This window comes from Tenrec ecaudatus, chromosome 14 (genome assembly GCF_050624435.1).
Source record: "Tenrec ecaudatus isolate mTenEca1 chromosome 14, mTenEca1.hap1, whole genome shotgun sequence".
Lineage (NCBI taxonomy): Eukaryota > Metazoa > Chordata > Mammalia > Afrosoricida > Tenrecidae > Tenrec > Tenrec ecaudatus.
In genome coordinates this window covers 23,680,469-23,701,581 of record NC_134543.1, presented here as the reverse complement: position 1 = coordinate 23,701,581, position 21,113 = coordinate 23,680,469, and the positions used below count along the sequence as shown (strand labels likewise).

The 21,113-nt window shown below is 38.6% G+C and overlaps 1 protein-coding gene across 2 annotated transcripts in view; it reads right to left on the bottom strand.

Moving 5' to 3' along the window:
* The window catches only part of CEP128 (centrosomal protein 128), a 472,711-nt gene that overhangs the window by 43,922 nt on the left and 407,676 nt on the right, over positions 1-21,113 (bottom strand). For both annotated transcript variants that reach the window (XM_075531496.1, XM_075531497.1), the window contains one exon: positions 20,777-20,800. In XM_075531496.1, coding sequence (XP_075387611.1) covers positions 20,777-20,800 — 24 coding nt within the window. The remainder of the gene's footprint in view (positions 1-20,776; positions 20,801-21,113) is intronic.

The following is a 21,113-nucleotide window of genomic DNA, read 5'->3' as shown; positions in this document are numbered from 1 at the left end:
ACCCAACGACTTATTATTTGTCAGCATCTACCACCCATGAGCCATTTATTTCAAGTAAGTCTCTCTATATGTCTTTTCATTTCAAATACTTTTTTCTGCACAACATAGATGGCAGCTATACACGAAGACATCACCTGATAAGAGTCACAGAAAGAAAACTATCTGTTGGAAGATATAATGGAGACGCTCGATACATCAGCAAAAGCAAAGTCAAAGGCAGATTTTGAAACAGTCCATCAATTGCTCCTATGTAAATTAAGGTTGAAAGTAGGAAAAATTAAAACATGACCATGAGAGCCAAAACACAGCCTCAAAGTATATCCCACCTAAATTTAGAAAATATACCAAGAACAGATTCCACACAATGTACCCTAATGACAGAAGACTTGATGAGGGGTAAGATGACACAAGGACATCCTACACAAAGTAAAAGATCATTAAAAATAGAGGAAAGAAAGACAAAAGGTAAACAGAAAAGATCTGAAATTTCCTCTTGATTGCAGAGTAGCTAAAGAACATGGAAGAAATGATGAAGCAACAGAAAATATCAAATAGCACCTCACGAAGACCAAGTAGGGTCTAACAATGAAAAACTTGAGCGTCAGAGAAACAAAAAAGTACATGTGCAGTCTATTTCCAGCTGAAAGAATTGAACAAAAATCCAACCCTTAATTCTAATATTGAAGAATTCCACAGGCAAGGTACTGAATGATGCAGGGGGTATCAAAATAAATAGAAAGAAATAAAGAGTTACTGGATCAAAAAGAATTGGTTGACATTCACTCATTTCAAGATATAGCATAACATCAAGAATAAATGACAGTGAAAGAAGTCCAAGCTTCATCAAAGGCATTAGTGAGGAACGAGACTCAGGGAACTGACAGGATAACGACAGGCTGAAATGTTTCAACAGACCAGTGACGCACTGGAGGCACTCAGTCTCTATCCTAAGAAATTTGGACAGTAGCTACCTGGCCAAATGACTGGGAGAGACCCATATTGGTACCCATTCAATTGAAATAATCTTTTAAGTGAGCAAATGATCAAACACTATCATTAATATTATGTGCAAGTCAAGTTTTGCTAAGGATAATTCAACAAGAGTTGTGCACTGCTTTGCCAGGGAGCCTTCAGAAATTCAAGCTGGATCCAGAAGAGGAGGACGCACAAGGGACAACACTGTTGACAAAGATGGATCTTGGCTGAAGCAGAGAAAACCAGAAAGGTGTTTGCTGCCATTTTACTGACTATGCAGTGACAGTCAATTGTGTCTATCATAACCAACTATGTACACCATTAAAAAGCATGGAAATTCCAAGACACCCCACTGTGTTGATGTGGAGCCTGTACATAGATCAAGAGGAAGTCATTTAACTATAACAAGGGGACATTGCGTCATTTTAAATCAGGAAAAGTAAACATCAAGGTTGTATTCCTTCACCATATTTATTTAATCTGTATGCTTATCAAATACTCAGGGAAACTGGACTACATAAATATGACTGCAGCATCAGGACTGGAGAAGGACTTACTTTGATATGCACATGACAAACCCTGCTTTCTGAAAGCCAGTAAGACTTAAAGCATCTGCTTATGAAGATTAAGGATTAACCTTCAGTGTGGATTACAATTCAGTGTAAAGAAAACCCAAATCCTCACAAGTGGACCAACACACAACATCACGATATGAGTAAATGTAGAAAAGATCGAAGTTGTCAAGGATTTCCTTTTGTTTGGATCCACAACTAATGCTCATGAAAGCAGCAGTCTAGAATGCCATCGACATATTGCATTGAGCAAAGACCTGTTTAAAGGGCTGAAGGGCAAGGATGTCACTCTGAGGGATAAGTTGGAGCACTGATGGAATAGTGGTTATGAATTAGGCTGAGATCCCTATGGCTGGAAATTCAAAATCACCTGCAGCTCTGCAGGAGAAAGACTGGACTTTCTACTCCTGGAGAGTTACGGTCTCAGAAACCCAAAGGGGTCGCTGTGAGTCAACATTGATTGGAAGGCAGTGAGTTTTGTTTGTTTTGAGCCCAAGGCTGGTTTTTTCAATGGACTCATAGGCAGATGAAAGTTGGAGGGTGAATAAGAAAAATCAGAGAATAACTATGCATTTGAATTATGATGTTGGCAAAAAGGCGTCAAATGTGTTGTGAGAACTGTCGGAAATTTTAAAAAACCAATAAAACAAACAAAATGAAAAAACAAATCTGTCTTGGAAGCAGTTCAAGCAGGATACTCCTTAGAAATGAGGATGCCAAGTCTTGTCTCAGGTCCTTTGAACATTGTCAGAAGAGGCTAGAGACAGGACAAGGTTATTGTGCTTGTTAAAGCAGAGCAGTGGTTCTCTACCTTCTCAATGCCGTGACCCTTTCATACAGTTCCTCATGTGGTGGTGACCCCCCAACCAGAAAATAATTTTCATTGCTACTTCATAATTATAGTTATATAATTATATAAATATATAAATTATAGTTATGAAGTTAATTTTGCTACTGGTATGAACCAAGCAACTCTCATGAAAGGGTAATTCTACTCCCAAAGGGGTCATGACCCACAGGTTGAGAACCGCTAAAGTAGAGGTTCAACAAAAAAAGAGGAAGACTTAAGAATCCAACAGAAACACTGCCCAGTCCTGTGCCATCCTCAATATGATCATGCTGTTTGACCCTGAGTGGATTGACATAGTTCCTCAATAACAACAAGGATAGCACAGGATCGGGCCGTGTTTTGTTTGGTTGTTGTACGTAGGGTTGAGACGTGAGTCTGAATCAACTCAACAACAGTAACGTGTATGAAGAGCCTTAAAAAATCATAGAAAAATGAAATGGAAAGATAATGGAATTTTTCCACAAACATTTTGAAGCCTCTCATATAAGCTCCCTTGGTTTTGCTTCTACAGAGTACCCAGCATAAGACATCAAGCTTCATCAGCTAGCTGGTAAATACTGAACCTAGTTCTACTTATCTAGCTCTGTCTTTAGCTACCTACCAACCAACCTACCTACCTATTGTCAAATATATATTAATGTGTAAAATCACATGACTTACCGTATAGACTCGTGTATAAGCTGAGTTTTTCAGCACAAAAAATGTGCTGAAAAACTGGGGTTCGGCTTACACAGGGGTCAGTGGTACCCCAGCGAGGTGTAACATCTCGCGGGTGATTGCCGTTCCTCTGCTGTTCATTCAAAGCCCTGCTGACACTGCAGGGCTTTGATTGTTTGTTTACTCACATCTAACCAATCAGAGCCGTCCTATAATGTGGACAGCTCCAATTCTCAGAAGCATCCGTAGTGATTCACTTACGCCGACAGCTGAACTGGTAAGGATGTGTCTGTTGCTGTTCTCCGTCTCTCCCCTCTGGTCTCTGTGTTAATTCACATCCTGAATTTCCCACCCTAGCCTTATACTCGAGTCAATCAGTTTTTCTGGTTTCTCAGGTAATAATTAGGTACCTCAGCTTATACTCGGGTCGGATTATATTCGAGTATATACGGTATATTTAAGCATGACCTGTGAAGTGCATACAAGCCTGTCAGGAGCTCAGGAGTTCTAGGAATTAACTCTAAATGATAAAATAAAGTAGAAACAAAAGATTACATGGTTAGAAAATACCACTGCTTTCCTCTGAGGACTATTGCTCCTCTCAAGGTATGTCAGACAGCGCACTCATGAGACATATTAGAGCAGGGGTTCTCAACATACCTAATACTGTGGCCCTTTCAGACAGTTCCTCATGTGGTGGTGACCCCCCAACCATCAAATCATTTTTGTTGCCACTTCATCACTATAATTTTGCTACAGTTATGAATCGGGTGACCCCTGTGAAAGGGGTCATGACCCACAGGCTGAGAACCGCTGTTTTAGACAGACCAAATTTGAAGTACGCTATGTTGTTATTTTCTGCTCTATTCTTTCCCCTTGATTTTAGTTGTACGTCATAGGTGATAATTTTACTATATGTTATTTCATAGGGAGTGCTGAAATAGGAACATACCTTAAAGTCATGTATAGCAATGTAGATACTCTTTCTCCCTTAAACTTGAAGGGAATTCAAACAAAGTACTAATATAAATGAGGACTTCATATATTAAATTAATCATTATATTATTTGAGCATGTTAATGGCAATTTACACACATGGGATCCACTAGAGATCCATTTATAAAGAAACCAAATAATGGAACGGTTGTACTACATGGTATGGCTCTCTATCAGTTACCTTTGTCATTCTCACCAAATGACTGGGTAGGGTCAGACAAATACAGCATACTGGAGTAATATGAAGGGATTGGTCTATTTAAAGGAGCTCTGGTGGAGTTATCAGGTAAGTTTTGGACTGCTAACCACAAGGTCTGTGGTTCAAACCCACTTTCTGCTCCTCGGAAGAAAGATAAGGCTGTCTGTTCTCAGAAAGACATGCAAAGGCGTGGAAACCCTAGACAGAGTTGCTGAGCATCAGAACTGTCTGGATGGAAGTGGGTTTGGTTTTGGTTTTCGTCAGTTTTTCCATTTTGATGGGTATACACAGTGAGTCATCTCAGAGGCAGGGAGAACCTTGAAGACTTAGTACAAAAGAAGCCCACCAGCAGAGCACTTCCGAGACCCCCGTGTGACTCGGAAGCTGGGGCAGCAGCATGAGACAAACTGATAACCTGTCATGCCTATTCTGGGAAACATTCATTCCATAAATACTGACTTGTTTCTAACTCTATTTCTCAAGAGTTACTAGAATTAGTACTTCTTAGTTACTAGAATAGTACTTCTGGTTTGTATTGCATTTACATCTTCATAACAGAACACTTAAAAAAAAACCTTGACAGACTCCAATTTTATTTGAGAAGATCATACTCTTGACTTCTTTGTAGGTTTTTTTTTAAATTTTAAAATCTATAAACATGAAAAAAGTGTGAGGTCCACATTTGACTTCCTTGGGCTAGGAGAATCCAAGGAGAATCTAAATTCTATTGCCATGAGGCAAAGGTCAGACAGGCCTCCACCTTCCCATCTCTCCTTACTCTCTTCGGACACTAACCGTTCCTCCCACGGCGCTCTTACCTTTCTCCAGGGTCCATTAATCCATGAAAATGGCTACCAAGAACTCACAGATGATAGTCCCAATTATGGTGGTTTGCAAAAAGAGCCCTGGTGGCCTACTGGTTATGCTTTGAGATGCTACCCACAAGGTCAGTAGTTCTAAACTACCAGCTTCTCGGAGGGAAAAAGATGGGGCTTTCAAGAGTATGTCTCAAAAACCCACCGTGGGAGTTCTAGCCTGTCCAGTAGGGTAACTCTGACTCAGAATCAATTCGATGGCAATGAGTTTGGTTTTTGCTTTTGATGGCGCTTATGAGGGCAGTTTACAGGTTACCACAAGTTAGGATCAGCAAGCACGATGAAGACAGTCATTAGTCCACAGCAAAACTTCCTCAACTAATAGCCAGTTCTCTCTGGTTCTCAGCTGCTGAGCCACATGGTCTCTTGGTCTCTGTGTGCTGGAAGCCAGCATGTTTCTCTGTTCGGTTTCAGTTTCCTGGCCTCAGCCTTTGCTCTGCCCTGGCTCCTCTGCTCTGCCCCATGATCTACATGCCATGGCGTCTCTGGTGCCTCTGGCCTCAGCCTCCTCCACCTCAAACAGAAATCTAGAATGTGCTCTGCTAGTGGCTCTTCTCCCTTGGTGCTCCCCGGGATCCTCTTGGTTCCTGCTTCTGTGAGGCCACATTCTCTGACCAATTCCCTTGGGGCCTCACATCCCCTATTTGCATACCAAACATAGTGCCACCCAATCATATGGTAGGAGTAATGGAGGCCTGGGGAGAAGAGATATATCAAGAAATTCCATTGTACCACAATTAAAATCCAATGAAAATTTTCATTTCTATGTCAAATCTTCCCCCTTACCATCATGTCTGTATTCTTTCATCATTACCTACTTGTGAACCACATGAATTACATTTCAAAGGAGTGCGCAGACACAGTCTTTTAGCAAAACAGGCTGGTCCAGGCTCCAGTTACAAAATACCACCTACGAAAGGCCTGTAATAACTAACTACTTAAAGATTACCCTCTTTGTTTTTCTGTCCTTAGCTATGTACTGTTCATTAAATGACTCATGAGTTTAAGAAAATTCATCAAAGAGATCATCATGTGCAGACTCATAGTCTGACATTTCACTCAGTCAATGTCGCCATCAGAGTCTAGCGTGTTGCTGTCTCCGTACCTTCAATCTCCAATTCGTCTAATAACGGAAATGCTTTCTTCTTTCAGTTTCCATTCTTTGTTGTTATAGGGGAGGATGAACAATTCTGAATGTCCCACCTAGGCTAAATAAAAGTTAAAAAAGGGCTTTGTCTTCTTTGAATGATGACCCAGTGCTCGTTGGGAAGACACATGCTCATGGGACTGCTCGCGTCATCTGATTGCTTTGGGCACGACTAAGTTTTTTAAGGGTGCTTAGATAGCAAATAGATAATGTCTCCTTCTGCCGTGAAGGGCGGATAAGTTGGCTTGTAGCTCTTTTTTTTAAAATTAAGAGTTTCCTCACTCAACTGTAAAACAAATTTATTTTCTGTGCAGCATCCATCTGGGCCTGCCTCCAGATTGCCCCCTGAGAGTTGATGGCACAGAGGAGGGGGATCAAGGAAACCGTGAGGGCCCTGAGCTGTGAGTAAGAAAGTCCTTTGTCTCTGTCTCTCGCCAGCAGCCATGAAACTGGGGCAGACAAACTTGAGAGCTGGCAACGAAGGCCAAACCCCAGGTCCTGCAAGTTGCCTGATACACTTTGGGCAACACAGGAGATCACTGTAAGGTTATGGAGCAGGAGGGTTTAGGTTTACTTCATGATGCTAACATCCTCCTATGGGATCCCAACCTTCGAATTTCAGGTCATTCCGATGCTTTCCACAACTGCTGAGATGCATCGATAGGAATGATCAAATAATCTCTTGGACCCTCAGTTCACTTCCGTAGGATCAATCCAACTCAGAATGACCTATAGGAAAAGAGAGAACTATTCTTGTGGTGTCTGACGCGCAGCTTTACATTGACTAGAGAACCTTTCTCTGGGGGAGCTTGTTGCTGTTTTCAAACTGCTAACATGGAGGTCAGCAGCCCACTATGCCACTAGGCTTCAAAAGAATCCCCAGGAAATAATGTTTCAATAGAACTTGATCACCAAGAACTCATCTATATGGTACTTGCAAAACAGATTAAATTCTGGTCTAGTTTTAAAATAAGGAACCCCTTCTTTTCAAAGAAGAATCTGATAAAAGAATAAAAGCTAAAAAAAAAATCAATGTCAACAACTAAAACGGACAAATCAAGACTGGATATAGGGTGAGATAGGAAATTTGAAAAGATTCATGAAGTACCTATCCTAGGCTGCCTCGAAGGGATCATGCTTCATACGATTGCATAAAGGAGTTGGTTATCACATGTTGGATGGATAAATTAATAAAAGGTAATGGATGTGACGGAGCAGAGGGTAGTACATGGAGAAGAGCGAGATTAAGAAGCCAGTTTACATATTTTTAATCAATAATCCAAAGCAGATTGACTAAAAGGTAAATTTCCCTAGTAGATTAATTTACAATAAAGTGTTTTTCACAGACAGCATATTCAAATATTGACCAAGTTGTTAGAATTTATTAAATTAGAGGACTTATCATTTGATGGATTCTGGACCGGCTAACTGGCACCTGAAGTAAGGTAAAAAAAATTAGACTCAGAGAACGTAAGTGAAAAAGCCAAGACGCTTAACTCCCAGTCTATCAAACCCAAATCCTTTTCTGACACATTTGGAGATTCCTTGGCATTTGCCTTACCCTCCTACTCAAAGCCTACCCTTCTGGAGCAAATATATGCTCCTTCAAGGAAAAACTAATGTCTCATAAGGTGCTTGATGGAAAACTAGGTCTGAGTTTGAAATGATAGATAGGGATAAAAAGAAATGATAAAAACAAGCACTTCTCTGATGAGGACAGAAAGGCAGTTCTTCATTGAATCCGAGGGTTTTAAGCCAGTGAATCTGTCTGTGATTAATGTGCTTTGTATTATATAGTTAATATCAGATGGCAATTTAATAAAGAGAGCAGTGGCTTTCACAATAGCTACAAATAGGCAGAAACCAGTAGGGAAATGGACATGCATGAACACACACACAAGGAAGGAGCTCTGGGATATCATTTATGGAAGACCCGCTATGCAGAACAATTAAGAACAGAGCCTAAAGAGAACAATGAGAGAAGGGTTATTTTGATGGCTTAGCCTTTTACTGTTTGATGTTCAAATATAATATAACTGGGGCAATGATAGGTTGAAGGCATTCCCTAATGTTAAATAATTAACATGAGACCACTTTGGTTATTTATATTAATAGCGCTAGTAAAGACAATTTATATTCTCCCAAGCTTTCATCTAAGATCAAAGTTTATTAAAAGCCCTAAACAAAGTTTATAAACATGCTATGTGAGTGGTATTAGCGATGTAGTGCCGAGGCATAAAATGAAAAAGATCAATGGAGGTGTTGAACCTCACCGAGCCTCACTAGTGTTGCAACGAGGACACATCAACTCTTTAACAGTCAAAGGGAAGAAAACTAGGTCAAAGTTGCTTTGTAAAATTTACTTGCTCATGCCTTCCTGGCATAGAGTCGAAGTGGGGGTAAAAAAGTGCCCTATTTGTGAGTCTACTTATTGCCCTCATCAGAGTAAATACGGGAGCTAGTTGCTAGTTTTCTTTCCCCTTCCCAGTGTATCATTCACTAGAAACCCTTAGCACATCCTTGATTCAAGTCTTCAGGACCCTCCTTCCTCAAACATAAGGATCGTTCAGTGGAAAGAAGCCTGTGTTTTCCTGGTCCTAGCATGCCGCTCTCTCTCTCCAGACGTTGCATCGACAGAGTTCTGTTTGGGTTTTCTTTTTTTCCTCCTTGAGGATCTCAATGATTCTTTTCTAACATTCAAAGTTCCAGCTCTATGGCAGCAGGGACCTAGTCTGTTGCGTGATGTAGAACAGTGTTAAAATATGGCAGTGTCTCCATAAATATCCATTCTAAGATTCTATGGTACACAGCTTGACAGTAATCATTGGCAAGTTGGATATTTTGTAAAGATTGCGCTTTTAATCCTTCAGATTAGCCTGTTAGATGGAGGAGATGTTAAATGCCATCTAGTCTACTTCAGTCCTAGGAAAATAAGTGAACAGAAGTGTTAGAGAGGTAAAAAAAACTTGCTCAAGTTTTCGCCTGGTTATGGCGAAAATGTATCACAAGAGTAGCTTTTCTGACCTTTACCCAGATAATTTATACAAAAATCTCTTCTCTTCCTATCTTTAAATTATAATAATTTTCAGCCAAATGTAAATGTTTTTAGTAAAATTAAACCCACAAACTGTAGAATCCCCCAATCAACTTTTCATTTAAAGGCTACTTCAGGAATATGTATACATACCCTTCTCTCACCTACTGTAGGTAGGTTGTTAGGCCAATGTTTTGCTTTCTAGAATCTATTGACAAGTAATGCATCGTGACTTGGAAATTTCAACAGACACGCTCTCTAAAAGCTAGTAGAAAACATGTCCCATATGTACCATCTTTTTCAGAAAGATAATTCCTTTATGTTTTGTAATAGACGCTCGTGTTATCTCCACAGGCGCTTGGAAACCTAGAGAATGCATGGTTTTATTGAGCATATTTAGAAGAGGCGCACAGAGCAGACCGTCAAGGAAGGCAGTGAGACCAGCTGTCAGTCAGCTCTCCCAATGCTGGTAAAGTGCACTCATTATGCAAGTGCTCCGGGAGGCCTACCCGATGTCACCACATTGATGAAAAATTTGACAGGCCTGTAAGAAACCCTTTTTCCCCCCCAGGCTGAAAGAAGTCTTGCATTTTAAGTTGGTCATCACCTTCTGCCACAAGGTTGCAACTCTGCATAAACAGCCCGCTTGTCTTTGCAGTGTTTTCTTCATTTGACTATAAACACACAGTCATGTTTGAAAAACTTAACCCTTTGAAGATGACCCCATTATTGGAAATCATACATATTTCAATAGTAACACAGAATACTGGCTCTATTTGGGGACAAGGTGGCGAAAGGAGAATGTCTAGATTGTTTCAACCAAGGTCCCTCATGAGAGATTCATGAGCAGATTTCCGTTTGCCCTCGATGCGAATATACAGAAGGTAGACTAACAGAGCAGTGGGAAACTTGGCAGAACTGGCTAGGACTGGGTTTGTGCAGAAACCGTTTTCCGGTTTCAGTTTGAATGGGTTCCCAGGAAGTGTCAAGTTTGAACAAATCCAAAATTTTACAATGTAGCCCAGCCAAAACTGCTGAGATTCACCTGATTCTGGGTCAAAACCGTACAGAGCACACTGCGTTTTATTTGGGGTGAAGCCAGTCTGACTGAACCTTTCAGGCAACTTCAATGAGAGGCTCATAAGCCTTGGCCAAACCAGAAATGAACCTAGCTTGATCTTTGGTTTTCGAAACAACAAGTTCTGGCTTTAGAAAGAGATAAAGGCCAAGTTTTACTCTCAGCTTCAGGATCCTTACAGCCGCAGAAGAGGCGCTGCAAACAATGTTAACAGTCATGCGGCCTGATTTAAGTAAGTCAGAGACACTTTAGGAAATATATTAACTCATTTCAGTCCACTTACTGCGAAATTACGCCCCAGCGCCCAATTTGGTGCCATGACAAAGACCAACGGCCTTCCCTTAATGATTGATATGCCTACGGAGTGGTTTGCATACACAGAAGGACTACACTTAATTAATGTTAGATGAAATATAGGAAAGGGAGGAAGTGAAAAACAAAACCCCAACAGCAATTACCCACTTTGACACACAAGGGTAAAGTGAGTGCAGATAGAGTGTCCTTGTCCCATACTGTCATTAGAGACCCAGGCACATATTCCTGTACTCTTGGACACCAGGACTTCTACATCGACAGATGTGCCTAGTTCAAGTCTGTCCCTGCTAATGTGAGCAAACAAAAGGATCCGAAAAGGATGCTAAAGCTTTAACAGGTTCTTTAAAAATGTAAATTATATTCATAAAAGCTTCCCTTGTTTCCTAATTTCCCAACACAGCCGTATTTGCTTATATTTTTCTAAATGTGGCTCCAGGTTGGACCTTCTATGTGTTACATGAGCTCTATATGTTTACATAAAAAATAAGGGAAATTTAAGTCATTGTGTTTTTAAAAGCAGATAAAATGCTGACAAATTGAAACAACATAATTATGCATTTCCTTTTAAAAGGTTTTTCAATGATTCACCTAGATATACACTAAAATACATTTTTCAATGATGTCCCTTCTCCTACAACACACATACATTTTGAGTCATCTACTAAATTTTTTTCATCATAAGTTTAGGTAGATATAATGAATGAAGTTTGTGTAATTATAAATATGGTCATTTAAAATTAAAACTCTTATACTACTTATATAAAATTAACCTATCAATTTTCTATCACTGTCCTCTTATAAAGTAACTTTTAAAAATCCAGTTTTAAAAAATTCCCCTTTTTCTATTGTTCCTTTTCTTTGAAATTATTTTTATTTCTCCCAGATACTTTTATCCCAGAAGAAAACATATTTTCACTTATAAATCTATTATTAACTGTACTTCCATGTAGAAAAAAATGTGTGTATGTGCATCAATATAAATATATGAGTTGATTCAATTTTTCCTGTCACAATAATGCTCACCATATATTTTATGGGTTTTCATTTGAATTAATATTAAGTGCATTTTGAGAAAGAACAGTGAATGAGAAATGTTAGAAAAACAACAAACAACTTCTAAAAGGACATCTCGTAGTGGAATGGAGATAGCTTTTCCTCTTCTACTCTCAATTAATTCATGTATTCATGGGGAAGTGCTAATTTTTGTTTTTTCTATCAATTTAGTCACCCAGAAGTCTTGCTCATATGAAAGAGTGCATTAAGTGAAATACTTTTGTTAAGGCAATATATCCCACGATTTCTTCCAATGCTAGTTTTATGGCAGATATTCCAGAGTGCTCTGTCATCCAAAATTAACTTTAAGACCCTTCAGCTCGATTAGATCCTCTTGCAACTTCGTTGAGAGCAAAAGCAAGGACTAGGAAAGCACCTGACTTGCCACAGGATCGTGATTTCGTAATTAAAGTCATTCCCTTTCTGTTTGGGGGGTATATAAAAAAGGCATTATTTATCAAATTACTGACTTTTAGCTTCTTTTACATAGGGACAGTTTATTTAACTTAAAATACACAGAAAGAATTGAGGTGGGGAAACCCTTAATTTGAACACTATTTTATCACTATAGTTTTGATACATGTTTCATTACATTTTGATACCTTTATTTCATTTAATATATTTTCATTAAAACCTAATTGCTGCAGACTGGCCTCAAAGTATCCTCGCTTTCCAGCACTTTAAAGAAGTCTGTGAGGCAGCGTAACTGACCCCCTGCAACGCGTGTTTGAGCCTGTGACCGTCACTTCTATGAGGATTGATTGTGGATCCAAGCAAAACAAAACTTAGATCTTCCCTCCATTTATCGTGATGTTACTATCGGTCCGGTTGTGAGGATTTTTTGTTTTCTTTACATTGGTTGTCATCCATTCTTTGAAGTGCAAAGTTTCAATGGAGGGGGTCAGTTATGAAAGGTCATATGGCCTCTTAAAGCAGAGGCATTTTAGGAAGAAAAAAAAGTGCATATAGAGTTGAGGACATTAAAACATATTTCCTAAACATATGTGTGTGCCTGAATACGCCCCAGAAGACTCTTCTCAGGCGGTGTTGCCCTAGTTTGAAGACAGCTATTGAACACGGATAATGCCACCGCTGTCGATCAGCGTCAATAATTTCACAGGAAAGCAGAAAGTTCTGCTAACAAGCTTCAATTCCATTCCAATTTGTTTTTCCCATGGTAAAATATCTTATACATACAGGAGTACATAAAGAGGACCTGATGCAAAGGGCTTAAGTGGAGAGCAAATGCTTTGAGAATGATTGGGGCAGGGAATGTATAGATGTGCTTTATACAACTGATGTATGTATATGTATGGATTGTGATAAGAGTCGTATGAGTCCCTAATGAAATGTAAAAAAAGAAAAGAGGAGAAAAAAAAGAAAATGATTAGGGAATAGAATGTACAGATATGCTTTATACAATTGATGCATGTATATGTATGGACTGTGATAAGAGTTGTATGAGCCCCTAATAAATTGTTTTTTAAAAAGTACATAAAATGTATACCTACATTTTAAATAAGATGGCAATTACTGTGGCTTTATTTGGCATGAAGATCAGTATCTTTTCATAGATTGTATTTCTTCAGTTGAACTCCCTCATTCCTTTCCCTGCTCCCCGCGGCCTGCCTTTTGTTTCAATTGTACATTTTTGTCACCTTTCTTTTCCTTATTGCTTTGCAAGTAATATAAGTTGGATACAAATCCGTGGTCAATTATGTGTGCTACAACTACTGTAGTTGTGGTTTTTCTTTGAACTCTTTTTATAGTCTGTCAACTTAATTTCTTAAAAATGAGAGGTATAGCTATATAAAAAGTAAAAGAATGGTTTAAAGCTGAATGGGGTAGCAATTGCACAATACTGCTTGATGTGACTGAACTATGGAAAGTTATGATATCAGTATTAATGCCCAATAAAATGTTTTTGAAAAAAATATATATGAATAAAACTATAAAACTCTGATGGAATAATTCAAAGAAGATTAAAAAATGGACATATATATTGCAAATAAGACTAGCTATTATGATGTCAATTCTTCCCAAATTGATCCATAGATTCAGCACAATCTGGATGAAAGTTCCAGAACTTATTTTGTGAATATAAAGAAACTGATTCTAAAGTTTATGTGGAAAGCAAAAGATTCAGAATAGCCACAAAATTTTGAAGAAGAGGTGTAGGACTGACACTACCTCGCTTCAAGACTTACAGGAAAGTTGAACTAATCCAAACAGTGTGGTAGTAGAGACAAAATAGACATATAGATCCTTCAATCAAATATATTCAACTTCTATATAACAAAAGGATCAAAGGCAATTTAAGAGAAAAAGTAGTCTTTTCAACAAATAATGCTGGACATACACATTTTTAAAAATCTAGATACAGATCTAACATCTCTTTAAAAATTAACTCAAAATGGATCATAGGCCTAAATGTAAGACACAAAAAAATCATACAATTTCTAGAAGAAAAACCTAAGTGACAATGGTTTACTGATAACTTTTTAGATTCAACACCTATAAAAAGATCAGAAAATTTTATTTTAATGTGGTTGTTTCTGTCAGTCATTTCTTTATGGTCTTTTCTTGGTATCTTTTCTAATTCTTAAACACAGACTATATTGTGTTCTAAAGGTTTTATGACTCTGTCACTCACATTCAGACTTTTGCTCATTTTTTTTGTATCTGATAGGAGATACATATCTAATTTCCCTTTTTCTAAACCAATTTTCCCAATACAATCCATTCCAAAACATGCCCTTACTTCCCTACTAGGAGTATGGGATACCTTCTATTTCTGAGTTGCCTAATTGATTCTATTCATCCACTGATATAGTCCTATGCTGAGACTACTCTGTCTTAAATTTCTTAGCATCAATAAGTTTTTATGTATGTTAGGAAAACTCCCTGTGACTTGTTTTTCTTCAGAACCACCTTGTCTTTCTTCTCTATGCCTCGCTTTCACTTTTCATTATTGTTAGATTCATTTCTATGAATTTTATATTTTTGTTAGTTTCACATTAATCTGTTTATTTTTCTCAGAGATATTGGATTAAAAAATCAAAATTGTCATGTGTTGCTTCATATGCATGATACATTCTGTGAAGTAGGATATTATATGATTTGGTTACTGTGCAAACACCATATTTTAGTCTGGCCCTGTTTTTTCTTTAATCATTTTTGAACAAGCTTCATGACTTCATTGATCATCAATAAACTTGAAGATTTCTAAAAAACCAAACCAAACTCACTGCTATGGAGTTGATGCTGACACATAGCAACCTTGTAAGACCGGGTAGAACCACTCCTATGAGTTTCCATTACTGTAACTGTTGAGTAGAAAGCCCTTTCTCCCCAGAAGCAGCTGGAGGCATTGAACTGCTGATCTTGCAGTTAGCAGCCCAATGCATAACCTTTATGCCACTAGGGCTTGGACAATGTCAAGATATTGCACAAGAAATACCCATTGGCTGAGATCATCAGGCCAAAGCTTTATTTTCAATTAAGAATTTTTTCCCCCTAGGTAATCACTTAACTTTATTTAGAGAACCAACTTGCTATATTTTGGCTACAACTGGTTCCTTCTCTGGAGAATTCACATTAACACTGAGTCGTTAATGAGAGGTAGTTAGAGCCTTGGTGGAACATCAAATATAATATTGATCAAACAGACCAGAACATAAAAAAAACAAATTGCTGCTCCAGATGAATTTTTCCCCTCAGTGATTTAGATTGGTATTGTTTATATCTTTGTTCCTAAATAGAGAGCTGTGTGAATAGCTGAAATTGTTTGTTCAGTAGTCACTCATTCATTCTACAAATGTTGACTGGTTGTCCTCTATGTCTTAGGCATTTTTCAGAGCCTCAGATGTGCACTTACTAATAAAATGGAATTTTTGATCCAAGGTGTTGGCCTGATAATGAAGGGAGGGAAATGAGCACATGATTGTAACTCCAGCAAATACAGACAATTGGGGACAAGTCAAATCAAGCCTCGTGCTATGACAATGATGATCTTGTTTTCAGATATTAAAACTGCTGAAACTTTCGAAGATCGCTGTTGCCATCATATATCCTCTAAATGTAACATCTTAGGAATCTTTCTTAACATTCACCCAACCTGCTGCAGCCCGACCACCAATGCTTTCTGTCATTTCAGTGCCGAGTGGTGAGATAATAGCACATGATCTTGAGATCACTTTAAGCCTATTTGATTTTATGAACTATAAAATAGCTCACCAGTTGTACAGTCTACCAAGTGTATTAAATTTATCCCTTATAATGTCATAAAGAACTAAAAGACTTCATAATATTTGAGCACCAATGCTATTACTAAGAATTTTAATTTTATGGTTTATTTATGATAATTCAAATTAAAGCCATCCTGTGAAAACTGCCACTGCAAAGAATCCAGCCCATTTAGTCAATTTTATTTTTCTCACGATGACGCTTCTTTTTTACCTTTGTTCCTAGGGGAACCCTAAGAATAAGCCAATAACTAAAGATTCTATTTCAAAGTAAATTTGTCAGTTAAAAGATTTAATAAACAAAATCAGCTAAGAAATCTAAGGAACAATACCATGAAATTAAAATTTTCAATTGCACATGGTATATTATTATAATTCAGATTAAATAAAAATCAGTCACATAATGGTAATGAACACCTAACATTTACGTGGTCCTCAATAGTTTTACAAGCATTTTCTCTTAAGTTCACAATGAAATGATAAGATAGACAACTACGGTCATTTTTACTGGTGAAGGAAAAAGTGAGATGCTAATGTTGGATGAATGGCATTCAGTACAGTGTACTCAGATCCGGGAAGGCTAAAATTCAGTTTTTAGTCAAGCCTATAGAACAGCATTTCTCAACTGGTGGGTCGCGACCCCTTGGAGGGGGGTCAAACAGCTCTTTCTCAGAGGTCCCCTGATTCATAATAGTAGCAAAATTATAGTTATAAAGTAGCAAAATAATTTTATCATGGGGGGGGGGGTCACCACAACATGAGGAATTGTATTAAAGGGTCATGGCATTAGCAAAGTTGAGAACCAATGCTCTGGAAGAATATGTAATTTATGAACCAAGTCCCGTGGCAAGGTATTTCCCAAGAGTAAGTAAATATACGTGAATGAGCACTAAACAGTTTCATTCATTTACATGAACGATCTATTGGCATTGCGAAGGTCCGTGTACTTCTAAGTAGCCCAGGTGAATGAATGTAAGGAGAAGCTTAATTACCTGGTGGTGTCCCCGCACTGCCATTGAGTTGATTCCGATTCACAGTGACCTCTATAGGATTTCCATGTGTTGGTGGCAATAGTGGGAACTGCAAGGTCAGTAGTTGGAAATAGCAGCGGCCCCAGGCAAGAACGATGGGCCTTTCTACTCCCGTAGAGTCCGAAACTCACAGGGCCAGTTCTATCTTATAGGGTCACTATAATTTGGCATCGACTTGGCTCCATGTTTGCTTTGGGTTTTTGAAATCTGCACTGGAGTAGACAACGTCCCCTTTCTCCTGGTGGGTTTTAACCACCGACTGGGTTCGCTGTTCAATGCTTTACCGACAATACCACTCCTGCTAAACACACCCACTTGGTTGCACCGCATGGCATACACTCTGTAAAGGTGTCTTTCCTCACCTTAACATGGGTTGCGGGGTAATGGGCACTAACCCACCCAAGGGCAGGGTATCATTTATATCTCCACAGGAGAGGGAAAGAGGGACCAGACGTCAACCCGGTGCACCAAGATGTGAATACAACATCCCTGCTTCATGCTGGGATGCAGAACCCATAGAGAGGTCAGCAGGGCTGGCTCCAATCCCAACTATGTTATCCCCATCCCACCCCCAGTCCCCAAGAATGCACTTCAGAGGACAGCACTGAAGCTACAGCTCAGGGACAGGGTCACTTCTGATCAGAGCACACAGGAGCAAACGAAGAGGGAGGGAGAGAGAGTGGAACACATCCTGGCCCACCAAGCCCTGAGAATGATATTCCTGCTCAGACCAGCCAATGCACAGAGATAGAGGACCATAGGGCCAGATTCACCATGAGACACAGACTAGACATCCCTCACTGACCCATATCACTACGGGGGACAACACTGGAGACACAGTGCAGGAATTGGGTCCCATCTGATCCCATCACACTGAGGCGAAACACTACGGGCTTGTAACAGAGTAGCAAGGTGGGCAGAGGAATGATGTCCTCAGGGAATACCAAAAATAGACTTTGAATCCATCAAATTCAACTGGAAAACACTCCTAAAGGTCAACAAACAGACCTGAAACTATTTATAGGCTTTTTTTTATTGTTGGTTTGTTGTTGTTTGGGGGCTTTGTTTGTTTTCTTTATTGTTTTGTTTGGCTTTGTCTTATTTTTGTGTGTGTGCTTATTACTGTCTCTGCAAGTCTATCTAGATATGATAGGTTGGATCAACAATCCGGAGGAGAAAGCAATGGGACTGATGGTTCCAGGGGACAGGAGAAAGGGGGAAGCAGGGGAAAGGAAGTGGGTATTAACAAACCCAGAGACATGGGAGCAACAGGTGATCTAAAATCGATGGTGAGGGTGTAGGATGCTTGGTGGGACAATGCAGCCAAGAGGAAAAGACAAAATGGGTGCGTAAGTATTTGTGGTGAAGAAAGCTGATGGTGCCCATCATTCAAAAGACATAGTGTCTGCGGTCTTAAAGACTTGAAGATAAACAAGCAGCCATCTATCTGAAAAGCAACAAAGTCCACATGGAAAAAGCACACCAGCCTGTGTGATAATGAGGTGTCAATGGGATCAGGCATCAAAGACCCATAACAAAAAAATCATATCAATATGAATGAGGGGGAGTGCGGAATGGAGACCAAAAGTCCATCTGCAGACAATTGGGCATCCCCTTACAGAAGGGTCACAAAGAAGAGATGAGTCAGTCATGGTGCAGCATAGCACCAATGAAACATATAACTATTATCTAGTTCTTTAATGCTTCACCCCTTCCTCCCCCCAACTATCATGATTTAATTCTACCATACAAATCTGAGTAGACCAGAGCATGTACACCGGTATGGATCAGAGCTGGAAACACAGGAAATCCAGGACAGGTAAGTCCCTCAGGACCAGTAATGAAAATGGTGATACCAGGAGGGGAAGGGGAAGGTGCGGGGAGAAAGGGGGTACCAATCAAAATGATCTATCTATAACCCCCTCCCAGGGGGATGGAAAACAACAAAGTAGGTTAAGGATACATTGGTCAGTGTAAGACACGAAACAATAATAATTTATAAATTATCAAGGTTTCATGAGGGAGACAGGGAAAAAAATGAGGAGCTGATACCAAACGCTCAAGTAAAGAAAATGTTTTGAAAATGATGAGGGCAACGAATGTACAAATGTGCTTGACACAATGAATGTATATATGGATTGTGATAAGAGCTGTATGAGCCCACAATAAAATGATTTTTTTTTTTTAAAAAAGAGCTCACAACACAGGGAATCCAGGACAGACAAACCCCTCAGGACCAATAATGTGACTAGAGACATCAGGAGGTTAAAGGGAAGATGGGGGGCAGAAAGAAGGAATTGATCACAATGATCTACATATAACCCCTTCCCTGGGGGGATGGACAACAGAAAAGTGGGTGAAGGGAAAGAGAATGTTTTGAAAATGATGATGGTAACATATGTACAAATGTGCTTGACAAAATGAATGTATATATGGTTTGTGATCAGAGCTGTAAGAGCCCCCAATAAAATGAGTTTAAAAAAACCACACTTTATTCTTTATTAACCTTATTGTTTAAAGGATTATGTTGGTCTTATAATTAAAACAACAAAAAGAGAAAATAAAAACACTAATATACCAAAATAGCCACCCTCTTTTTATGTATTTTCATGGCCTTTTTTCTTACACAAAAAAATAGGCAGATTCAACAGTTACCGGCACATCAAGATTTCCATGTGGTTCTACATATTTTTAAAATTTTGTTTTATATAGCTACATAGAAGTATCTACTTTTTGAAAATGATGACTTTTTATTGCTGAATTGTATTCTGTCATATGGTGATACAACAGTTTTATTATCTCTCCTGTTTATATAGCTTATATTATTAAAAATTATTATTTTTAAAAGTAATATAACTAAATGAGGAATAAAGCAGTGTAACTAATAAAACTGAGAAAAGAGTGAAATCACAACTCATAATTCTTATTTAATAAACCACTACATTAGTTCTTTCATTCTCTTCTATGCTTTTTCCATATGCCTATGATTATAATTAAATGACTCCCATTGCTATATCTTGAATATAGTTTTATTTAACATCCTATTGTAAACATTTTTCATCCATTGTGGCATGTTGGGTGGAAGAATTATACTTTACCTAACCGTTACTTAATCCCAAACAGCCATCTGTCCTGTTTTTCTTTAAAAATTAAATACTTTGCAATAAAATTGTATTGACATAGCTTTTATATCCATCCATTAAATTTAAAATATTATTTTCCTAACAGTAGATTCTACAAGTAAGATTCCTGGGGTGGGAGTGGTGGAGGCGGGGGAAGCGGGGGCGGCTGTCCTATTTCTGTCATGTCTCTGGACATAGTAAAGAGAATTTAAAAAATATGAATGTTAAAAACTTGGATCTCAAAATATAGATAGTAACCCTGTCTCAGTGTATTCTGAACCAGTCATTTTGGAGATTGAGAAATGCAAAAATTATATACAAGGTATTGATGTTGAGTTTTCACTAAATTAGCACATCTTGACATAGGCCAGGCTGAGACAGAGCAGTAACCATTTGCATATGTTCCCACTGGGTTATTTTGAGTGGTGGGATTCTTTTGTTTTGCTTTTTTCTCCTGCTCTAAAAGACTGCATCCACATACCTTTCAGGTACAGTTCAGTTGTTTTCCCCTCTCACTCTTAGGTTTAGAAATGCTTTCTGGAATGGCTTCCTTTGTAGAGGGCTCTGAAATCCACAACAGGAGTCAAGAGCAATTCTGATAGAACGATAAAGAAAATGGCCCAACTTACCGTTTCTAACGCCATTACACGGTCCTGCAAAGAAAGCATAATGTATCATTATAAAACCAAAGATGTTGAGAAATATCTCATCTTTACTTAATTTTCAAGTTTTCCATCTAGTCTCGCTTAGCATATATTTTAACAAAGAGGAAAATTCCTGCTCAGATTCATCTCCTTAAAAGAAAAAAAAAATCAAGATCACCACATTTTCTCTCGTCTCAACAAGTATTAGGTCCACCATGATGCGGTTTAATGAGAAAAACCATAAATTCAATGATCACCAAGAGGATTAGATCTTATTACCTATGCCTTGGTAAAATTATTGATCTGCATAAAGGCATGCAAC